Raw genomic sequence first — 21,312 nt, forward strand, 5'->3', positions numbered from 1 at the left:
AGAGCAGAAAAAGTCTGGGGGACCCTCTGTGATGTCTGGCGCCCCCTTTAGGGGGCCTGGACCCCAGGCTGGAGACCAATCTCTTAGACAATTCTATAAAGTGACATTATGAACTGAATTACAAACAACACAAAACAATGAATAAAAAATATTTTTACTGTCAAGAAGATCCAGAGGAAACTGTGACATAACTATTGTTGCTCTCTGATGTTTACACTCGGTACTTTCTGATGTTCTCCGTATGAACTTCTTCTCATGGTTCTCTGCTGTTAGTGACACCAACAGGACTGACAGACGACAGGACAGTCTGTCCTTCAGTCCAACTGTCTGATCAATTATTATTTTTTGTGACTGAATGAAGTGCGAGACGTTGGGTCTCTCCAGTGTCGCTGATGAGGACGACCTGCAGTTTGTCTCCAAAAGTCCATCTCTTCAAGTCCTTCAACACCCGGTCAGTGAAAGAACAATGGGAACAAAAACCTGGACCCCACAACTGTAAAATGGAAAGAACACAGACTGAAGTAGAATCAATGAATCAATAATAAAATTAAATATCTGAATTGTTCTTGTTCTTATTATGAATTCAGAGGAGTGAGAAAACTCACAGAGACAGTCTTTGTTGGACTCAGTATTAATGACTTCTCAAATGTGTATCTGACTGGTTCTTCATTATTGATCTGTATTTTTAACTCCCAGCCTCCAATCTGTTGGTTCTGCAGGAGGGAAGAGAGACAGAGAGACAGAGACAGAGAGACAGAGAGACAGAGAGACAGAGACAGAGACAGAGAGACAGAGACTGACATCTTAAATGCATCACATTTTAAAATCATTTACTGTTTTTACATGAAAACAAGAGAAAATAGATTCAGGATCAAACAGCTCATTATTTTGGTTTGAATGATTAATGTATTATTACACAAACTGTGTATAATTCATCTGTACCGTCACAGTGTTCATTCACACATTAACAACATTAACCTCTTCAGTCGTGTTTTTGAGACGGATAAATTTGCCGTTCTGGTCAACCTCAACCTCAACACCAGGTCCTGTGGTGGAGCTCAGAGACGCTTCCTGGAAAACATAAGATCAAATATTTAGGTTTGAATTCATCCAGAATCCTGAGTCGTGTGTGAGCTTTGCTCCTTATGGGACGTCCTAAAAACTCTGCAGTCATGATGAAGTTTAAATATCATAACATATCTGAACTTACTTTCATGAAGGCTGCTGTATATGAAAACTGCAGAATTATATTGATATGATGAAACTGAGAAGTTGGTCTTATTGCAGTTTACAGTTTGAAAACTTCATCAAACCAGACTGAACAATCTGTTCAGAAGATGAGATCAGTTTATTTAATGCAGTCTTATGTATTCATACAGGATGTACTATAATCTGTATGTTTGGTCTCACGCAGGAACATTTTTGTCAGAGTTTTTTTGCACAAAGGGCTCGTACGAACACGCCACGTCAGATTCCACAAACACGTCAGAAAACCGTATAAATGATCCACCTGTGTGTATCTGAGAACACGTGAGATCAGCAGTGGAATTAAAAGACCTGCTAAAGTAAAGAAACAGGAATAACAAGTGCTGTTAATGTCGTGTAACTGGAGGGTCTGTCGCTGAAATAAAGAGGAAATGACTTTAAAGAAGAAAAAATGATTCACAGCCACAGGAAGGAGCGATCAATAACATACGACCAACACACCTGACAGCAGGTAAAGAACCACTGAATGAATGATGAGAGGAATTTATGTGTAAATGTACAATTATATTATAATTTAAAATACAAACAGGATAATCTTGACATAGTTATGAAATGTATATTTAGTTTTCAAACTCAAAATGTCTTCAAACTAATAAAATACTCAGTCATTAGTGGAAACACCAGCAGACTGAACATGAGTCTATAACCTGATAAACTGTTTGTATCTCAAAGAAAATTCAATTTAATTCAGTTCTGTTTAAATCATTTGTTCTGAAGAACAATCAGCTGTGGTTCCTGCATGAGTCTGTTCTGATGATGTAATAAAGAATATTTCAGGTTAAAAAAAGAACCTTGGTCTTCAGCTCCTTCTTCAGATTCTCCACTTGTTTCTCAGCTTCCTCCTTTTTCTTCCTCTCCTCCTTTAACAGATTCTCTAACTGGGAGGAAAAAAAGAGACGTTTTGTTTTATTTAAAACTTCATGTGACAAACAGATTCAGAGTTTCATTTGTTTGTGTTCCAGTTGAACTTGAGTCCAGTTTCAGTGATTTGCTCTCATGGTTTGTTTGATCATCTTGAAGATTAAAAAAGATTGATTGGGTGAAAAATGAACCTCAATGTTTTTGGAGATCATGTCCTTCAGGTCTCTATCAGCTTTCTCTCCTGTCTTCTTCTCATTCCAGATCTGTTCATCCAGCTGTGATGAAGGAGAAATGAAATGAAATGAAATGAAAATGAAAACATCACATCTGAACATCTGAATGTTTCTACATCAGATTATCAAAATATATTGATGACTGTATATGAAATATATTGATGACTGTATATGAAATATATTGATGACTGTATATGAAATATATTGATGACTGTATATGAAATATATTGATGACTGTATATGAAGATTTCCATCATACAAACCAACCTGCTGTTAGTTCAGACTGAACTGAATTTATATTGTTTGTCTAAGAATCGTCTTTGAAACAATAAATAAATGTCTTAAATTATGAAAATATGAGAGTGGTTGTTCATGACACTGTGTGTGTGTGTGTGTGTGTGTGTGTGTGTGTGTGTGTGTGTGTGTGTGTGTACATCTCTCTTCAGCTGGTTGTTCTCTTCATTCTTCTTCTTCAGTTGAAGACGAGCCTCTTTCAGCTCCTCATTGGTCTGAATCCACTGTGTGTTCACTGCTACTGCTTCATCCTCCGGCTGACAGACAGACAGACAGACAGACACACAGACAGACAGACAGACAGACAGACAGACAGACAGGTGGATGATGATGATGATGAGTTTAACACTGAACTTGAGACTAAATCAACTGTTGAACCTTAAAGTTCCAGACGCTTCAAACAACAACAGTTGATAAAAGTTTATAATATATGTCAGGGATTCATTTATGATTACAGATGTGTCAAAAGACATGATGTCATCTATACCATGGACACTGGCCAAAGTAAAATAAATAAATAAATAGACTATTAAAATTCATATTTCCTCTCTACAGGCTCAGGTTTGGGTCAATAAAATAAATATGACAACCCAGAGTCAAGAGGTAAAAAAGAATTAAACAGCTAACAAACTGATCAGTCGATTAACAGGAAAATAATCATCAATTATTTTGTTAATGGACTGAGTGTGAATTATTATTACAAGCCAAAAATGTCAGGAACATCTGTTTTCATCCTCTCATATGAAGAAATATCACATTAAACTGAGTATCTTTGGTTTCTGGACTGATAAGACATTTAAAGACATCCTTGGACTTTGACAAACTGGGACAGATGTGTTTGACATTTTACAGACTGATCGATTAATCTAGAAAATGATCATCAGATGAATCAATAATAATAATAATAATAACTGTTAGTTGTGTTTTAGTTTGTGTTTTCAACTGAATGAGACTGAAGATAAAAACTGAAGACGACAGATTTTTTCTCTTATTAAAGTATCTGAGTTAAAAACAATAAAACATGTTTGTTTGTCCTGAACAGAGACAGATTTGTGTTGACACGTCGTCTCTCAGAGAGACACTTCAGTCCCAGTTTGATCCAGAGTCCCAGCAGGTGTCTTCATGCTGCCTCTGGTTCATCAGACCTGTTGGTGTCTCTCTTCAGACCTTCAGTCAGTTTAAAACCAGAAATCTAACTGCAATCGTTCTGTTCTCATGTTCTTCCAGACTTGGTTCTGGAGGCGACTTGGACCCAGATGGACGAGTTTAATGAACAAGTGGACGTCTGGAAAAACACTGACTGGATAAAAGATGCAAATAGAAACCTCTTTGATTCTGGAGACTGAATCCTGTTGATGGATCTTTGGTGTTTCCACCTTCTTCTTATTTCCCATCATGCTGGTCGCCTGGAACATATTTAGACACATGACTGAGCTGCACAATGGTGAAAATAAATATATATATATATATATATATATATATATCTTTTTTTCTGAATAATAAGTAAGAAAACTCAAAAAAAAAAACATTTCTCCTCAGTGTGTCTTATATACATTCAAAATAAAAATTAAAAATAAATATATTATTTGACTTGAATCATGACAACTTACCAGATTATAGAAGGCAGAGGTACCTGAGGTGGTTCCAGTTCTCTTCCACTGTCAGAACATAAAGAAACACATGAGTTCCACATGAAAACAGACTGAAAAAGGAGCTTGATGTCCAGTAAAGTGGATCTTCTGTGCTTCATGTTCCTCAGTGAAAACATGATGTACTTTGATCATTTACAGCAGAAATGAGCTGCTGCTGCTCACCTTTGGTTTTTTCTCCTGCTGATTTTCCTACAGGTTCCGATGGGAGGGAACATTTTTAATAAGAATTATAATAATAATAATTAATTTGTTCTATTGAGCTCTTCAGTTCAAGTGTGTAAATTAATAATCTTATAATTTCTCTGCTCCATCATGAGAACACAGACAGATCTGACTGTAATTACATTCGTCTGTTCCAGTAAATTCATGTGTTTCTTTGTATGTGAGACAGTTACTTCTGTCCTCTGTGTTTTCTCTCTCTGAGTCTCAGAGCCGTGACACAAGAAACACAGACAGAAGAAGATGAAGACATGAACCTGTTTGTTCTTGTTCTCCAGTTGTTCCTTCAGGTTCTTCAGCTCCTCCTCGTTCCTCTGCTTCTCTTCCTGAAGCTCAGCTTGTTTGTCTTCAACCTGGAAGGACAGACAGAAGGTCAACAGAGACAATCAGAGACAAATGTTCAGTTATATATCTTTGGTCTGTATCTTTGCTGCTCAAACTAACTTATAACTTTGATCTAAAATCAGTGTGTTGTTTATTAATATGATGAAGATGAACCTCTTTGTTCTTGTTCTCCAGTTGTTCCTTCATGTTCTCCAGTTGTTCCTCCAGGTTCTTCAGCTTCTCCTCGTTCCTCTGCTTCTCATCATGAAGCTGCTGCAGCTCAGCTTGTTTGATTTTAACCTGGAAGGACAGACAGAAGGTCAACAGTCAGAGGAGAGACATGAGACATGATGTCCACTGTTGTCCTCGTCACTCTGTCTGACTGACTTGTGTCTTTTCTGAACCTCTGATTGTCCAAACATAAATTAAAGTCACAGATCTTCTTCTGAATCATTTTTTATGGACAGATCAAACTTTACTTTTCCTTGTTTTTTTCTCTCAGCTCTTCTTCCTTTACTCACATGTTTGTTGAAAACCTTCATGTGTCCTGTCCCATCTGTCCTGAGCGTCTCTCTCTCTCTTTCTTCATCAGAGACAAACTGATCTTCACTTTTGTTCCAGTGTTTCTTCTCGTCTTCATCAGTTCCACCTCTGCTTCTCTTAGTCTCTGTGCAAAACAGAATTTAAGGTGAAAAAAACATTTACTTGCATCTTCAGAAGGTTTTACAGCCTATTTGACATTTTTATCCAAAATAAGGAGACAAAGCACCACATTTCTTCAACACATAACCTGTGAAATATACTGACATTTTGATCAAAGGAAATTCATGCTGCAAATTCATTTGTGACTCACTGATTCTGTTTTGTCTCCAGAATAAAAAGACGAGTAACAGAATAATCAGGATGCAAACAGACAAACTAACAGCCAAACCAACTGTGAGAGCAGAAGAACTGGACTGAAGCTCAAAGAAATCATCTGAAATGATAAAATACAGAATAACATGACTTTAAATCAAAGTAGATCTCAGCTGTTTGAAAGTAAAATCATTCTCTGTACAGTTTATAAATGATGTTTCTACCAGGAACATGGATCTGTGTCTCTCTGATCTGGTTGATGTCCTTCTGTTGGACTCTACAGGTGAAGTTGTTTCTGTGTCTCTCCTCCACAGTCACTCTGCTGCTGACAGTATAGAGACCATCAGGACCTCTGACTGTCTCTGTAGGTCCAGCAGAGAGGACGTGTCCCTCACCGTCCAGCCACGACAGCTCAGGCTCTGGATACCAGCCTTCAGACTCACACTGGAGAACCAGACCTCCTCTGTTTCTGCTGATTCCTGCTAAAGTTACGACCGGTGAGGAGACGACATTTGATCCTGAACAAAGAGACATTTAAAACAGAGCTGTTAGAGGGACTGAAACTCAAACACTGACCCCCAAAATGTCTGTGCATGTCCCTGAAATCTTGGATTCTGAACTTTAAACGGCATTTGTAAACATAAAGACTGAGTGAGACGTGCACTTTGGACACATTATGAATTCACTCACCAACAACCAGTGGAACAAAAGACTCCAGTCTCAGTCCAGGAATAAAACATCTGTACGTTCCCTCATCAGAGAGTTTGACTCTGGACAGTTTCAGTGAAATGTTTCCCACATTCAGCTCATTGATGAACAGAGACGTTCGTCCCACGAAGGATTCATGTTTTTTATCCTCCAGTTCTTGACCTGAACGCCACACCAAGACAAATCTGGGGTTCAGGTCCGGTCTCGTCCACTCCAACGTCAAATCAGAAGCGTCTGTTGCAGGTTTCAGGACACACGGCAAAATGATGTCTTCACCAAGTGTCGCTACTATTGGCTGAGAGGAGCCAATCAGCTGAGGCAGACCTGGAAAGACACGTGTGTTTTAATATCGCAAAAAGAAGGAAGTTCTTTGATAATTAGCAGAACAGAAGAAACATGTTCTCATTCCCAACACATGAAATACAGCAGCTCGGTCAGTGGTGCTACACTTCACTATGAGACTGTAGATCCACAGACACGTTAGCATGAATTAACATGAAACGTCCAAGTTTCAAAATAAAATCATCATCATCTGATCAAACTGCTGTGTGTGACACATCAGAGGTGAGAACAGGACAAAACAGCAGACAGTGGAGACGTTCAGGACGTACGGTCAGTCTGGAGGTACTTGTGTGTACGTTACCTGTACAGAGGTGTGTGAGGAGAACGTGGAGAACCAAAACACTGAGGGGTCTGAGGTGAGACAGAAGGAGCTTCCTGTCTGTGTGGAGAAACATCCTGCAGCTGAAGACGAACAAAAACTGGTAACTTACAGGATTTTAACACTGGAATTAAATCTTTATGTCATTTTCTGCACTTCAGTCAGTTAAAGATATAAACCATCATGTTATATCTTCTGTCTGCGAGAACCTCTTTACTTTTCTTTCAGTCCGACTTCTGTGGCGACGACTGCAACACAAATATTGACAAAGTGTCCCGTCGTTATACTTTCACTTCTGTCCCACAGTTTTTTTCCACTTTCTCTTTTGTAGCTTTAACTTTCCACAGTAAATTTATTTTCATTCAGAAGTCGACATCTTCATCTGGTAGTTTACCAACTAGAACTCAATCTAACTTTCCATGTTACAAAAACCAAAATCACAAAAAAAGAACCAACAGACTTTAAAAAGGGTTTAAAAGGACCACGACTCAGAATTCAGACCTACTTTTTTCTAAAAGTTTACTTTAATAAAAGTTCGACGATGATCTCATACCTGCTGAATGATTCGTGTCCCAGAAAAACTCTGACTGAGCTGCTGAAGTCACTTAATCATTGACAGACGTCTGACCTTTACTTTGACTCTCTGATCCACTGCTGCGTTCACTTTGTCTCACTTTGTCTCACTTTGTCTCACTTTGTCTCACTTTATCTCAACACTCTGTCAAGAAAACGAAAACACAGAGTCAAACCATGACTGGTTGATGATACACTGACTAACAAAAGGTTAAATCTGTCTGTAAATGAAATTAAAGTTTAGTTGAAATATAGAGTCACTGTTGTTTTCTGTGTTTCTGAGTCATTTATGAACTTTGGCACATTTTGGTTCAGTCACTTGAGTTATAAAACAATAAACTGTGATCAGATATCAGACGTGGTTGTTGCAGAGGACTATTAACAATATTTCTTTGTTGTAGCAACTTGAGAAAGACAAACATTGATTTGGACAGATTACAGGCCTGATATTTTACTACAGGGGGCAGGATAGGAATTCTAACAAGACCTGTCCAAACTGATAATTGCCCTGCAGAACATTCGAATCCATGTGGTGGGTTTATTACATTATTGAGTGCCAAGATTTTTGTGGGTAAAAAAAAAAATCTGTAAGCTTTATTGGCATTTACAGTAACAATTTAAATGTGATTTTACAGGCTTAGAGAGTCTGTGCATGTTTGATTTACGTACCTTGAAAGTGCTTGAATTATACTTAAAAAGCTGTAGGAATCCTGATATTATGTTTTGCAAATAAAACAGGATTACATTGGTTACACCATCCTTCTATCTGAACAAGTAACATGCCCATTAATTACTACACATTACTACACATCTGATTCACTTATGTGCCTTTAGTAAGTCCAAGGACTCAGCTTCTGTGACTGAATAAAAAAAAATCCCTGATTATTATTTATTCTAATTGGAATCACATTTAACATTTAACTCAATAAATCATTTCTTATGTTCAAAAGACAACAGATTCATATTCTGAGTTATTCAATAAGGTGCAAATAATAAATAGAAGAACAGAATTTCTTCTTTTTTACCTCCAAAGTATGTGATACTCATTTACCTGAGTATTTCATTGTCTCTCAACTCTCAACAAAACTCTTCTTTTGTCGCCATCTACTGGTCACAGCATGAAGTGAAAACTGAAGCTGAAGATTATTATGAGAGTCAGTTCTGAGGACAGACTGACAGACAGTTTGTCTGTTGATGACCGCAGCAGTTTGAACTGAAGACATTTATAATAAACTCCTGGACGCTGCAGCTGTTCATTATCTGCATGTAATGTCTGAAGTGGTATTTCCATTAATCACTGTAATATGAGTTACTCCAATAAATCAAGTATCTTAACTGTGCTGATTTATAATAGTTCTTCATATTCAGCAGATTGTCCCCTCAGGTGCAATGTGTTATAAAAACTGTTGAAACTTTTAAATGAGATCTTAAGACACATCTTTTCACTTTTTATAACTGATCTCAGCCTCCAGTTTTAGCAAAATTTTTATTTCGTTTTATTTATTTTTATCATCTGTGCTGACTGCACTATTATTATTATTATTATTATTATTATTATTATTATTATTATTATTATTATTATTATGAAAGCAGAGGAAAAAGGCTGATGTTGATGAAAGGCTCCCGTCTGAGTGTCAGACTGTGAAACAGCATCATGTCGGTTGGTGTTCGACCACAGCGAGTGAATTTAAAGCTGCTCTGCTCTGTTCTTATAAACAACCTCCTCAAACCACAGATCAGATGGAACAAAGTGGTTTCAGTGTCATAAAGATAGACGTGTCAGTCTGAAGCCTATTTATGAAAATATATGTGTGTAAATATTTTCAGAGGTTCACTGGTGTAATAAATGCACTTCCACTGCACTGCCTTCAGCTGTTTCCAAACTCAACACAAAATCTTTTCTTTTGCATTCAGTTTAAACCTTCACAAAGTACAAATGCACATTTCATTTATTTAAGAGCACATGTGTAATTTTCTTGTGTGTGTTTTGTTACAGAGTAAATGGAAAACACAAATGAAATCTTTTGAAGTCTGAAGGTGAAGCATCACGTGACTGATGACAAAAATCCTCAAAGTGTCTCAGTTTAGCAGGATTTATGATTTCTTGCCTCTTCTCTCGCACACATTAGTTCGGTTTCTCTCCTCCCTTCTTGGTCGCTTCTGTGGACACATTCATAGAAAATATGTGAAATATAACAAAGTCATTTTAAAAATATAAGCCCCATGTTGAAGAGCGTGTGGAATCTCACTTATGTTTACGATGGAGTAAACTGGTCCGTCTTTATCTGAACAAAAGAGACAGAGACAAAGAACATAAAAGGGTTCATTATAAAGACACATATCGACAGACTGACGTGATCGACAGATGTTCTCACCTCTTTCCTCCTGTGGTTTTCTGCTGTGGTTGGACTCGAGGCCGGCGCTCGTGTGTTCAGCTGTGCTCGCTGTGTCTAAAAACAACACAAACGTACAAATGACACAGAGAGGATGTAAAAATAATTCATCAGACGTGCTCTTTAACACGTCTCAACCTCGTCTGTTCACAACATCTCAACTGCCACTTTCAACATGAAGGGAAGTAAAAACAAGGAAGTCTTCTTATTATTCTGTTGTTCTCAGTGGTTAAACTCTCAAAATAAGTCTACATTATATAACATTTACCAATAATCATATCACAAGTTATTCATTAGTCTTATTGTTGTTCAAAAAATATATAAAGTCAAGTAAACCTTTGTTCTTTCGGTGTTTTGTGACGACGACAGCATACGTCAAAGTGTTTGCATCGTCTGCAGAGTTTTCTCCTGAAACATTGAAGGAAACAGAGTTTTAAAATGTAAACATGTTGGTCTTAAATATAGTAAATATCCTGTTTGCAAAATAAAACTTTAAGATAATATTTATCTCAGTTTGGTCTTTTTGATTTTTTATTGAGTGACTTTCATAAATCATTCATCATTCTGACATACAACATAAACCTTTTCAGTATTTACTCTTAAACTGCTAAACCTTTTATATAAATCATCTGAAGTCATGAAGTCATGAAGTCATGAAGTCATGAAGTCATCTCTCACCTGTCTGACTGATTTCTTCTGAGTGTGAGGCTGCTGTCGGTGTGTTTGAGGTGAAACAGAGCTGCACTGATGCTGAGAAAAGCAGAAACATCGACAGACGCAGGGACAGAAGAAGAAGAAGAAGAAGAAGAAGAAGAAGAAGAAGAAGAAGAAGAAGAAGAAGAGAAATTTAAAGTTATAACTTCTGAAACAGTGTAAAAGATTCAACAATTCAACATTTCTCCTGTGTTTGAGACAGACATTATTCATACTCGTCAACTATATCAAATATTTTTAGTGTTTCTCTGGAGGTTATTTGCTGTATATATTTATTTTATTTACCTCTGTGTTTCCTGATGAATCCCAGCAGCAGCAGAGCCGCAATTACAACAGAGACGAAAACCCACAGTGAGGCGAGGACACCAGAGGACACGTGTTGGACGGGATGGTTCTCTTCAGAAAGAGACAGAAATAAGAAATAATATTTATTTACTACACAGGCTTCTTACTTCAGTTTTAGTACATTTGAGGAGAATTATTGATTATTTTTGCGTTAAGTTGATTTTGCATCATTGTGCTCCAACATCAAGACTGATTTCAGCGACATGGACGGAACAACAACAACAGAAAAGACGATTTCTGGGTGAATATATTGATGAATATCACACATGACAGAGGCAGCAAGGCGAAAAAGATGAAAATTACTTAAATGATGAAAAATAATTAAAATTATAATTATAACAAGACAGAAGATGACATGAAAAGACATAACAAGATGAAAACAGTGTAAAAGACATAAGATAAAAGAGGTAAAAGACAGAAGTATTACCAGTATTGTGCACACTATTCTATGAAAATATCTTTTAAATATTGAATATTTTAGTAACACTGTTATGACTCACCTCTGACAGACAGCCAGCTTCGTGGTGAAGCTCCAACACCAGAGATGCTGCAGTTGTAGAAACCTTCATCAGACTTGGAGACGCTGTGAATGATCACCTGTTCTGCAGGACTGTTCTTCATGGGAACATCATCTTTGTAGAAATGAGCGAGCGCGTTGGTGATGTTTGTTCTGCAGCGCAGAGTCACGTCGTTTCCCTCCAAAACGGGAGCAGCAGGACTCTCCAGGATCACAGGACCTCCTGAACAACAGGATGAAATGAAATTCTCACAACAGAAAAAGGAGGACTATATTAAGAAAAGGGAAACTTGTAGAATATAAAGTTAGATGGTCTCATACACAGAATGACAGAAAAAAACTGCAGCAAACAAAACACAGTGATTAAATAAATCATATAGTAAAGATCAGGACATCGTCTGCATGGACTGAACTTTCTTTTTCATATTTAAATGTTGACAAACAGCCAGTGAACATCAGGTGACTCGTTTAATTCTGTAAAGAAGAGGACCGACCGGGTCACGACTTTTCCTCATACAGTCCAAACATTCATCCCATCACAGCTGTTTATAGCAGTTTTACTGTTTCTTGTTGTTTTGTTGAATGTTGAACCAAACTTGGTCTAAAATTCCAATATTTAGTATCAAATTACAGAGAAAATTGTGTTTTTTCAAATGAAAACGACTTGTAATTATCTATTTCTGTCTGTTTTTGAGATAAAGCTGTTTGTTTGGGTTAAGAAGATAAATGAAGGTTCTCAGACGGCAGGAACATTCTAGAAATCTACTGGAGTCCAGAGGGTTAACTGAAAATAAATATTTCAACTGGCTGTGAAAATGTAAATCTAAGAAAACAAATGTAGGAATAAAAAAAGATGTTAAGTACAAACAAACAAATGAAAGTACAAAATATTATACAACAAAAATCCCTAAAAAATAGCCTCCAGTCTATGATTTATATTTTTGTACCATAGTTTCTATGTGATATTTTAATATATTTGGAGATATTTGGTTGTGAACAAATTTACTTAGTTTTTGTTATATTTTACAAAAACTGTCTTTCTGATCACAGAACAATAATTTTCTTCAGCTTTGTCTTTTTCTTACAAACAGAAAGAGGAGCTTCAGAAAACAGATTACAGTTAAATAATAAGTTATAATAATAATAATAATAATAATAATGAACCCACGGGTGACAGTGATGCTGACAGTGTTGCTCTTCTCTCCTCGTCCAGTTTCACACCAGTATTCTCCACTGTCTGATTCGTAGGCGTTTCTAATGGTGCAGGTCAGTGTCGACGTCGTCTTCGGATCACAAGTCATACTGATTTCCTTTTTCTTCCTGATTCTTTTCAGTTTAGTCGAACCATCAGGAGCATCGCAGTGAAAAGACACTTTCTCATATTCAAAGAACTGAAGTTTGTCTACAGTGATGTGAACAGCTGAAAAACAGAAAGAGAGACAAAGACATTAAAAACACGTCTAACACATGAAAACTGTCATGTATAACTTACATAACTTCATATCTATAATACAAATCCAAATAAATGACTGTACTTTATAACAAACTTTATATTTTCTCTGAACATTAAATGTAAAGGTTCTGTGTTACAGACATATGCACAGATGTTTAAATGGTTTAACTTAAGTTTAGTTTGGAAACTAAACAAAGAAACGCATGTTGCTGCTCACCTTCTGTTTGAGTCTGGTTCTTCTGAATGTGTGCAGCCAGCAGAACGATCCAAAACATCACTGCACAGAAAAATAAACTGTACGTCAGGCAAAGATTCATGTACGAGAACATGAGACGTAAAAAGAAGAAACAGAGGAAGCAGAGACTCTGTACTCACACAGTCTGCTGCAGACAGCTGTGACCTCCATGACGCCTGGCTGCTGACTGCTCGAGCATCAGACTGACGAACGGTTAAAGAAGGACGTGTTTGAGAACTTCCTCTTCCTGTGCAGGTTATTTCTGATGTTACTGGTGTCACACTCACTGTGGTTTCAACGTACAGAAGTCTCTCGTGTAGTGTTGGCCTAATAATATTAACTACCTATAAGTACGGGGACTGTAGCGTGAGACTTGACTCGAGACTCGTCCTCAGAAGACTTCAGGCTCGTCTCAGTCTGCAGCAGCAACACCTGCAGCTGCAGCAGTGACCTTTGGTTATAATAAAGAGACCCGATCAACAGAATCATTTAATCTGATGTCTGCAGCATCTGTGTAAAGAATCCTGCATCAGATCTGAGATAAAGATCCGGTCAGTCCAGTGTTCCTCGCCAGCAGATCTGAAAATGTGAGCGATCTGCTTCCTCTTGACGGACGAGGGCGTCTCCAGAGCAGAACGTCTGAAATGATCTTTTATCTGGTCTGTTCTGATGCAGCGTTCAGCCAAGCAGACTCATCTTTGTGCCACAGTATCTCGGATGGGAGGGATGCCAAAAATAAATCTGAGATTTTGTGGGATGTTTCCTTCATCAGAGGTTCTGGAAACACATGAGTCTTCATCAAGTACATCTTGATGAAGAGGCCAGATGGAAACAGTCGGTTTGGGACGTTTTGTCAGGACACTGGAGGAACCACAGTGAGTCAGGACACCAGCTTAATGTCTCATCTGAAGTGTCGTCTACAGCACAGCGTCCCCATCACTGCACTGGGACAGAGGAAAGTCTGCCCCCTGCTGGCTCACCAACAGGTTCCAGTCTAACCACACCAGTTTAGCTCAGCAGAGACGGTGAACATGTTCGGCTGTCGGCCTCAAAGTTCTCAGAACCTAAAACCAGATTATTATCTGATGGAGATGTTTGGCTTTAATCTCAAATGTCAAACTCTGCAGGTGAGCTGAAGAAATTAACTTTGGAGAGAAGAAACAGCTACATCATCAGTTTGGACAGGTCTACCCCCCCGACCCCCCCGACCCTGCAGTCCAGATCCATAATCTGCTCTAATGAATGTTTGTCTTTCTCAAGTTGCTACAACAAAGAAATTTTGTTAATAGTCCTCTGCAACAACTGTCTGATATCTAATCACAGTTTATTGTTTTATAACTCGAGTGACTGAACCAAAAGTGCCAAAGTTCATAAATGACTCAGAAACACAAAAACAACAGTGACTCTGTATTTCAACTAAACTTTAATTTCATTTACAGACAGATTTAACCTTTTGTTAGTCAGTGTATCATCAACCAGTCATGGTTTGAATCTGTCTCTGTGTTTTTGTTTTCTTGACATAGTGCTGAGACAAAGTGAGACAAAGTGAGACAAAGTGAGACAAAGTGAGACAAAGTGAACGCAGCAGTGGATCAGAGAGTCAAAGTAAAGGTCAGACGTCTGTCAATGATTAAGTGACTTCAGCAGCTCAGTCAGAGTTTTTCTGGGACACGAATCATTCAGCAGGTATGAGATCATCGTCAAACTTTTATTAAAGTAAACTTTTAGAAAAAAGTAGGTCTGAATTCTGAGTCGTGGTCCTTTTAAACTGTTTTTAAAGTCTGTTGGTTCTTTTTTTGTGATTTTGGTTTTTGTAACATGGAAAGTTAGATTGAGTTCTAGTTGGTAAACTACCAGATGAAGATGTCGACTTCTGAATGAAAATAAATTTACTGTGGAAATTTAAAGCTACAAAAGAGAAAGTGGAAAAAAAAACCGTGGGACAGAAGTGAAAGTATAACGACGGGACACTTTGTCAATATTTGTGTTGCAGTCGTCGCCACAGAAGTCGGACTGAAAGAAAAGTAAAGAGGTTCTCGCAGACAGAAGATATAACATGATGGTTTATATCTTTAACTGACTGAAGTGCAGAAAATAACATAAAGATTTAATTCCGGTGTTAAAAGCCTGTAAGTTACCAGTTTTTGTTCGTCTTCAGCTGCAGGATGTTTCTCCACACAGACAGGAAGCTCCTTCTGTCTCACCTCAGACCCCTCAGTGTTTTGGTTCTCCATGTTCTCCTCACACACCTCTGTACAGGTAACCTACACACAAATACAGTCTTAATAAGTCACTGCTATGTCACTAACAAGCAGGTTTGGATGCAACGTATTACTGTAATTCCATCACTTTTGGGATGGGACGACAGTCATTCTTCTGAGACTTAAATGGGAGGGGAGTGAAAATCTGTTCCAGTTACCAATTATCACTGTCTGTTATTTGTTTTTGTTTTGTTTTTTTAGGTTCCCATGAAGATCAGCCAGAGTTATTTTGTTCAGATCATCAAATAGTAGCCCTGGCAGGTGATTGTGTAGTTCTGCCATGTCACATTGAACCTGCCATCAGTGCCATTTCCAGGGCAGTGGTGTGGACCAAACCTGGTTTAATCCCAAAATACATCCACATTCGAAAGAGACGACAACCCGTGTATAGTATTCTAAATGTATCTTATCGTAATCGCACAGCTCTGTTTGTGGATGAACTGAAAAGTGGAAACGTCTCCCTGAAACTCTCCAATGTGAAAATCTCTGATGCAGGAAAATACTTTTGCATCCTTGAATCAATACAGAAAGAAGCTTCCATCCAACTTATTGTTGGTAAGTCAGACTGGTTTGCTGATCCATTGTTGCATTTCCTGGCACATTTACACCACCTGTAGATTAGTGAAATAATGTCAAACTAAAAGAGAGGCAAAGTGACACCCCTTCTAGTGTGTCCCATGGGACCTTACTCCAGAAAAAATATTAATGGTGGTCAATAAGGCTGCCCCCTGCTAGTCAATGATATGAAACATTAGTCGGAGAAATCCTTCCAGTTGAGCAGTCGTTTTTTTTCCTTTGTCAGTCAGTGTGCGTCACAGTTACAGGATAAAACAGTTTGAAGCTACAAAATTTTAAATGGAGTACATTTCAATGAGGAATTAAAGGGAATCATAAATATATTAGCTGATGCACTTAAGAGAAGATAAATGAGTGGTTGATAAACAAGTTTCAGTTCTTTTATCTGCATCATTGTCCACAGATCAATGCAGCAGCATGACAGACTGTAAACTTTACAAACCGAGTCTCTAAATCACCACAAACCACAAAACTAACAGTGATGGAAGCAGAGAAGAGTGATAGAAACAGAGCGCAGCTGACAACTGTTTCTGTCTCTGACAGACTTAAGTTCTCTGACAGAAGAGTTGTTGTAGGTTCATCATCTTTTGATGGACCTACAAATTAGTTATTCTTTAAGAAGCAACATTAATTACTGGTCTTATGGGACAGGGGCTTCATAGAACAGTCTCTCTCCGTTGACTACAGTTCATATTTTTTCTGAAGGTATGTCCCTCTGTGGTCCACTGGAAGGGGAGGGACTTCACCTCTCTATGGCAAGACAGTGCATCATGTTTGTGCACCCTATGCGTGTGCATGACATAAACAAAACATGGACCTGCCACTGAAACACCACAGGGTTCCTTTAAATTCCTTATTAAACCAGTTGGTGATGGTTTTCTATGAAAGGCAGCAGTGCAGAGAAGAAGACTAAACTTTTTATGAGGTTCATTCAGCGTAATTGAATGACTTTGAATTTGTTTTGTTGGGAAATGTTATGTTGTTTGAAATTTCTCTTCTCTTATCATCAGGTGTCGTCTCCTCACCCATCATAAAGATTGTCTCGAATAACATCAGTGGACTGGTTCTCCAGTGTGAGTCTGAAGGCTGGTATCCAGAGCCTGAGGTGTCGTGGCTGGACGCTGAGGGACACGTCCTCTCTGCTGGACCTACAGAGACAGTCAGAGGTCCTGATGGTCTCTATACTGTCAGCAGCAGAGTGACTGTGGAGGAGAGACACAGAAACAACTTCACCTGTAGAGTCCAACAGAAGGACATCAACCAGATCAGAGAGACACAGATAAGTATTACAGGTAGATGATCATTTATTTATGATCTGATCTCTGTTTTAGTTTCAAATATTTAAGATCTAGGTTGCAACACAATGCCATTTTATTCTGTTTTATCATTTCAGATGAGCTCCAGTCCAGTTCTTCTGCTGCCACACTCACTTTGGCTGTTAGTTTGTCTGTTTGCATCCTGATTATTCTGTTTATTCTGTTACCCGTTTTTTTTTGTTGGAGACAAAACAGAAAGAGTAAGTCACAAATTAATTGCAGTATTTAAGTTATTCTCACAGGTTTACATGGATATGAATTGTGCAATCGTGTAAATTAGTGTTAACTTCAAAGTGTCAGTATTTTACAGGTTAAACATTGATAGAAATGGTGGTTTATACTTTTCCAGTCAGTCAATCTTTCAAGTGTTTTATCTTTATAACCCATTTTATACTTCATTTTCAACTGAAAGTGTCTAATATTCTGGGATAGTTGTCCAAAATGTCTTATAATGTTTTTTTTACTTCCTTTATTTTTACACAGAGACCAAGAAAATCCACAGGGGAAAAACTGATAAAAGGGAGAAGAACAGCTTTATTACAAAAATAGAAGAAGAAAAAGAGAGCGAGCCACTCAAGACAGAGGGAACAGAGCAAAACCAGGTTTTGAAGAAGGACAAAGTGCACAAGAGGAGAAAATATGTAACAACTATTTGATATCCAGTGTTGGAATTAACAATACAATTTACCTAAAGAGAAATAATATCTGAATCTGTGCTGTGTTTCCTCTTTGTTTTTCAGCCCTGTGAGGTTTTCATGAAGATGTCCGACTGCGACCAGGTGAAAAATCAAAACACACAGGTAAGGACGGGAAAAGTTGGAAAAATTCTGATGCTGAGAAAAATCTAGCCTAATTAGTAATAATTAGCATTGAAGATGCTGAATTCATGTCTGACATTTTCAAAATTCAAAATGGCCAGTTAAACAGGAAGTAGCCACATTCCAACTCCCAGTGCGCTAACTGTAACGATGTTTCAGTTAATTTAGAAATTTTAGAGGAAGCTGAAAATCCATTGATAACTTTTTGAAATAACTGATGATGAAAGAGTGGGAATATGACTACTTTTCGTTTAAAATACCATTTTGAAATTCGAAAATGTCAAAATGGCAGTCACTGAAATATTGTCCATGCTGATGCTAAATTATGCTAATTATACAACTTGTCCAACATATGCCATTTAGCATCTGGCTGTAGTGCTACCACATTTCTAATATAAAACTGACATGTCACAGCTCTCTGTTATATTTCAGTCACAATTTGTTCCAGAGTTTTTGAAGGTTTCAACAAGTTACATTTAAGATTTTTTAAGACCTTTGTGGATGCATTTTAAAATCAGGGGACATGGTTTGAAACCTCACCTAGATCTTCCTTACCTGCACTGCCTTTATTTTACAGATGTTTAGTTTGAGTAAAGGCCAGAACACATCTGCTTGACTGACTGAGTAAAAACAGTTGAACAGGCAGACTGATTTTCTACTGGTCTCTGATCAGTTTTTTCCACTGATTCACACAAACAGAACTGAGGTTTTACTCCATCTGATGGTTCAAACATGAATTCTTCACCTCTCTGATAGAAATGAAGTAAATCCTGCACAAATCAGACCACCGAGAACCATCCTGTCATGTCTTCATATTTATTACCAAACTCCAATTAACACCCTTTAATAAAAGAAATACATTGTGTGTCTTTATGTCCTTTTTCATCATGTCCAGAATTTCACAGAGGAGAAGCAGAGGAATGAGAAGGAGCAGAAGCTGCAAAATGACCAAGAACAAAGAGGTTTGTCTTATATTAAAATTAATTTTTGTTTGTCTGAGCTCAACCACAGGGCCTGATGTTCAGGTTGACCAACAGGGCAAATTTATCTGTCTCAGAAACACATCCGAAGAGGTAATGTTGTTTGTATGTTGATGAACACTGTAAGACTTCTATATAAATGTGTAAACAGAGTATTTCCAGAGATAATTAATATGGAGTGACCTGTTATTGACCTGTTATTTACTACAGGCTCAATTTTATCTTGTTTTCATATTTAAAAAGGATATCACATAAAATTATCTATAATCATTTCTTTGTTAGTCTCTCTCTGTCTCTCATCCTCCCTCTCACATCCAATTTCCCTCCTGCAGGACCAACAAATAGGAGGCTGGATGTTACAAATACAGATCAACAATAGAAAAAACATCAAACACACATTTGAGGAATTATCCTAACTCAGTCCTGGACAGACCATCACTGTGAGTCTTACTGATTTCTCAAGTCATGTTGTTGCATTTTTACCTACAGCTCTATACGATGCTCTGTCAGTCAGTGCATAAAAATTCCCCCATCTTTTAGCAGCCACAGTTTTTGCCCCAGGAGGCTGAAATTTGGCAAGGTGAAGGCATGACAATGGCAGTGGCCTATCAAGAAAAAGGTGCATAACTTTGAAATGTAAATGAATTGACTGAAATGGATGCACAGAGTAGCACAGGATTCAGTGGAAATGTTGAGCCAAAGGTCTGCTGATCAACTGTTCATGACAACTGTCAATAAAGGGGGGGGCGTGGCAGTGGGAGTGGCCTTTAACAAAAATGTGCAGAACTTTGAAATGGAAATGAATTGACTGAAATTAATTGAAATGAATTAACTAATGCAGAGTTTCTTTTAATTAGAGGCATATGCCCCACCTCTATAGTTTAGCCACACCCCTTTCATAACTCATGAAGCTCATGTCATGGCAGGCATCAGTGGACTTGGCAAATACTTTCTTTTTCTATTGTTGTGGCTTAATCCCACTCCTTATAGTTTAACTATGGAAGTCAAATGGTTTGTTGTGTGTGTGTGTGTATGAATCACTGCAGCTCTTTCTTCCGTTGATTCATGAATTGCTTGTTGTTTGTGGCCTTTGCATCCTACAGATGCAGGTTGTAACAACCATCCTCCCAATGACCTGGTGTGGACAGACCTGAAGACGTGGAGATCTGGTGACAAGCTGCAGGTCATCCTCATCAACAACACTGGAGAGATGGACAAAACGGACATAACAATAATAACATTAAGCAGTATTTGTGCATGCGTGTGTGTGTGTGTGTGTGTGTGTGTGTGTGTTTTATATATATTATTCTTTATCTCAGTGTTCCTTTTACTTTTTTTACTTTTTCTTGCATTTTTTAACTTGTTTTGATTTGTTTGGATTTTTTTTTACTCTGCTTATTTTACCATTCTTTAAATGTTAGGACTGCTGCCACCTGGGTCTGGCCCCTAGCTACATAGCCGAAATGTTAACTCCCTACGAGCCAGTACACAGCCTTAGGTCCTCGGGCAGGGAACTCCTAGCTGTTCCAAAGTCGAGGCTTAAATCTAAAGGTGACCGCGCTTTCTCCATCAGGGCCCCTCGACTTTGGAACGACCTGCCCGAGGAGATAAGGCTTGCAGATTCAGTTACATCTTTTAAATCACTTCTTAAAACCCATTTTTATAGACTTGCTTTTATGTGATGTCGATGTTGTTGTTTTCCATTTCTTTATTGTTTATATTGTCTTGACAACATCATGTTATGTCTCTGTGATCTCTGCCCTCTTCATTTTAACTTATTCTTAGTGTCATGTTTTTCTAGTTTTACTGTTCTTATTTTTTTTTTACTGTGTCTTATTGCTTTTTCTATGTTTTAGTGTCTTTGCTTGTGTCTTGTTTTACTTCAGTCTTAGTTTACTCCTGTTTGGCTCTCTGTTGTTATTTTTCCTTGGTATCCTGATCTTGTGCTCTTTTACTTTGTCTGTCAAAGCACTTTGTAAACTCTGTTTTTAAAGGTCCTATATAGATAAAGTTATTATTTTATTTGTTTCCTGGCTGATGTTTTATTTTGCTATGTGC

At 37.8% G+C, this 21,312-nt stretch overlaps 4 protein-coding genes across 5 annotated transcripts in view; 2 read left to right on the top strand and 2 right to left on the bottom strand.

Moving 5' to 3' along the window:
- LOC146305156 (high affinity immunoglobulin gamma Fc receptor I-like) overlaps nt 1-21,312 on the top strand; it is a 64,240-nt gene that overhangs the window by 39,733 nt on the left and 3,195 nt on the right. The gene's annotated exons all lie outside the window — the stretch shown is intronic.
- Nucleotides 137-7,737, bottom strand: LOC146305161 (uncharacterized). Its single transcript, XM_084713027.1, has 17 exons — nt 7,627-7,737; nt 7,056-7,156; nt 6,395-6,736; nt 5,929-6,222; nt 5,703-5,825; nt 5,371-5,516; nt 5,024-5,149; nt 4,585-4,878; nt 4,469-4,495; nt 4,265-4,312; nt 3,980-4,060; nt 2,795-2,911; nt 2,259-2,402; nt 2,058-2,198; nt 979-1,071; nt 606-713; nt 137-493 (listed from the first exon to the last, which is right to left on the bottom strand). The coding sequence occupies exons 2-17, from the start codon at nt 7,147-7,149 to the stop codon at nt 332-334; spliced, it is 2,340 nt and encodes a 779-aa protein (XP_084569153.1). The 5' UTR covers nt 7,150-7,156; nt 7,627-7,737; the 3' UTR covers nt 137-331.
- LOC146305162 (uncharacterized) lies at nt 9,438-13,785 on the bottom strand. Of its 2 annotated transcripts, XM_084712074.1 has the most exons (10): nt 13,444-13,781; nt 13,286-13,345; nt 12,784-13,035; nt 11,599-11,838; nt 11,039-11,149; nt 10,718-10,789; nt 10,376-10,447; nt 10,022-10,096; nt 9,896-9,931; nt 9,446-9,806 (listed from the first exon to the last, which is right to left on the bottom strand). In XM_084712074.1, exons 1-10 carry the CDS (start codon nt 13,472-13,474, stop codon nt 9,772-9,774), a joined length of 984 nt encoding a protein of 327 aa, XP_084568200.1. In that variant the 5' UTR covers nt 13,475-13,781; the 3' UTR covers nt 9,446-9,771. The 2 variants fall into 2 exon arrangements, with proteins under 2 accessions (XP_084568199.1, XP_084568200.1); XM_084712073.1 differs by having other exon boundaries at nt 9,438-9,931; nt 13,444-13,785.
- Nucleotides 14,949-21,282, top strand: LOC146305163 (butyrophilin-like protein 10). Its single transcript, XM_084712061.1, has 10 exons — nt 14,949-15,327; nt 15,462-15,562; nt 15,766-16,119; nt 17,151-17,432; nt 17,534-17,656; nt 17,940-18,097; nt 18,197-18,256; nt 19,170-19,236; nt 19,587-19,694; nt 20,358-21,282. The coding sequence occupies exons 2-9, from the start codon at nt 15,469-15,471 to the stop codon at nt 19,631-19,633; spliced, it is 1,185 nt and encodes a 394-aa protein (XP_084568187.1). The 5' UTR covers nt 14,949-15,327; nt 15,462-15,468; the 3' UTR covers nt 19,634-19,694; nt 20,358-21,282.

This window comes from Lutjanus erythropterus, chromosome 23, assembly GCF_056507025.1.
Source record: "Lutjanus erythropterus isolate fLutEry1 chromosome 23, fLutEry1.hap2, whole genome shotgun sequence".
NCBI lineage: Eukaryota > Metazoa > Chordata > Actinopteri > Lutjaniformes > Lutjanidae > Lutjanus > Lutjanus erythropterus.

Excerpts from the sequence above, each read along its gene's own strand:
- LOC146305161 (XM_084713027.1), bottom strand. The coding sequence starts at position 7,149 with ATGTTTCTCCACACAGACAGGAAGCTCCTTCTGTCTCACCTCAGACCC. Across the intron at positions 5,826-5,928 it reads GACACAGATCCATGTTCCTG|ATGATTTCTTTGAGCTTCAG; the intron begins GTAGAAACATCA and ends TTATCATTTCAG. Across the intron at positions 4,496-4,584 it reads ATTATAAGATTATTAATTTA|GAAAATCAGCAGGAGAAAAA; the intron begins CACACTTGAACT and ends CGGAACCTGTAG.
- LOC146305162 (XM_084712073.1), bottom strand. The coding sequence starts at position 13,474 with ATGGAGGTCACAGCTGTCTGCAGCAGACTGT. Across the intron at positions 13,036-13,285 it reads GAACCAGACTCAAACAGAAG|CTGTTCACATCACTGTAGAC; the intron begins GTGAGCAGCAAC and ends TCTGTTTTTCAG. Across the intron at positions 9,932-10,021 it reads AAAACCACAGGAGGAAAGAG|ATAAAGACGGACCAGTTTAC; the intron begins GTGAGAACATCT and ends TCTTTTGTTCAG.
- LOC146305163 (XM_084712061.1), top strand. The coding sequence starts at position 15,469 with ATGTTTCTCCACACAGACAGGAAGCTCCTTCTGTCTCACCTCAGACCC. Across the intron at positions 15,563-15,765 it reads CCTCACACACCTCTGTACAG|GTTCCCATGAAGATCAGCCA; the intron begins GTAACCTACACA and ends TTGTTTTTTTAG. Across the intron at positions 16,120-17,150 it reads TTCCATCCAACTTATTGTTG|GTGTCGTCTCCTCACCCATC; the intron begins GTAAGTCAGACT and ends TCTTATCATCAG.